This window comes from Capsicum annuum, unplaced genomic scaffold, assembly GCF_002878395.1.
Source record: "Capsicum annuum cultivar UCD-10X-F1 unplaced genomic scaffold, UCD10Xv1.1 ctg28091, whole genome shotgun sequence".
NCBI classification, from domain to species: Eukaryota; Viridiplantae; Streptophyta; class Magnoliopsida; order Solanales; family Solanaceae; genus Capsicum; species Capsicum annuum.
This window is the reverse complement of record NW_025834502.1, coordinates 1-1,012: the sequence shown is the minus strand read 5'-3', so window position 1 is coordinate 1,012 and position 1,012 is coordinate 1. Positions and strand designations below refer to the sequence as shown.

The window sequence follows — 1,012 nt, the reverse complement described above, 5'->3', positions numbered from 1 at the left end:
TCTAGCTGTTTTGTCCAAGATTCAACAAGGAGAGCAAAAGGAAAACAAAGAGACAAGAAATTAGAAAAATCTCAGTGCACAGACTACATAACAACAGATATGAGCAAAACAAAACCTCAAGTAACTAGTGACAAACATACAAACCTCTGAATATGGCAATCCCAGTTGGAGCCATCTTTCGCTTCTTTAGGCACAATGAGCTAGAAAAAAGGAATAAACACGAGCAAGAAATCAATCCATGAACAAGAAAAAAACAAGTGAAATCGTCAGTATCAAAAGAACTTAACTACACAAGCATCTAGTCCTGTTCTATATAACCACTTCTTACCTGTTACATATCCAATATGGATTGATGCCTTTTTGTTCAGTACAATGAGGACATATCCATTCTTTATTGTCTCTCACGTCCTCCATTTCTAGCACAATTTGCACATACTTAGTACTAATCGACATTCATAAATGAGAAAGCAAAAATCAATTTCACAGTTTCCAAATCATAGGCTTATATCAAACAGAACAGTAGTCTGTTAAAGTGTCCTAGAGCCAATGAGCCACTGCAAATCCATTTAAGTGGTGACTTTAAGATCAAGACCATATGACTTCATAGTACCTTCAGTATAAAAAAAACATAGATATTGTCTCACCTTCACCATATCGGTTCTTAAGACAACCTCGGCAAAGAACACCTTTGCTAGAATGGCAAATTGAACAATCAGTCTTGCCTGTAAGGGGAATTTTGTATTCATCAATCTGTCTAAAAACTAGCATCAGAAAACAATAAGGAATTGTATTACTAACCTAAGCAAGGTTGATCCATGTCTGAATCGCCACATCGTTTACAGTCTTCTTCACCACACAATTTCTTTTGCCTGCATTAGCATTCACCGATTATCATTTTCAACCGATCCTCATGTAATACTTCAGCAGTTTTAAGACATTATAAGGAGTAGCCGAGCTGATGTAGCTATAAACTCAAGCTCAAATGTCAAGTTTCCCAGAGAAAAAAAAAACA

The 1,012-nt window shown here is 36.1% G+C and overlaps 1 protein-coding gene across 1 annotated transcript; it reads right to left on the bottom strand.

Moving 5' to 3' along the window:
• Nucleotides 1-51: 51 nt before the first annotated feature.
• Nucleotides 52-1,000, bottom strand: LOC107862136 (cell division cycle-associated protein 7). Its single transcript, XM_047402814.1, has 4 exons — nt 799-1,000; nt 645-722; nt 329-416; nt 52-200 (listed from the first exon to the last, which is right to left on the bottom strand). The coding sequence occupies exons 1-4, from the start codon at nt 815-817 to the stop codon at nt 125-127; spliced, it is 261 nt and encodes an 86-aa protein (XP_047258770.1). The 5' UTR covers nt 818-1,000; the 3' UTR covers nt 52-124.
• Between the last annotated feature and the right edge of the window lie 12 nt (nt 1,001-1,012).

Excerpts from the sequence above, each read along its gene's own strand:
- LOC107862136 (XM_047402814.1), bottom strand. Across the intron at positions 417-644 it reads TAAGAACCGATATGGTGAAG|AAATGGAGGACGTGAGAGAC; the intron begins GTGAGACAATAT and ends AAATTGTGCTAG. Across the intron at positions 201-328 it reads CCATATTGGATATGTAACAG|CTCATTGTGCCTAAAGAAGC; the intron begins GTAAGAAGTGGT and ends CCTTTTTTCTAG.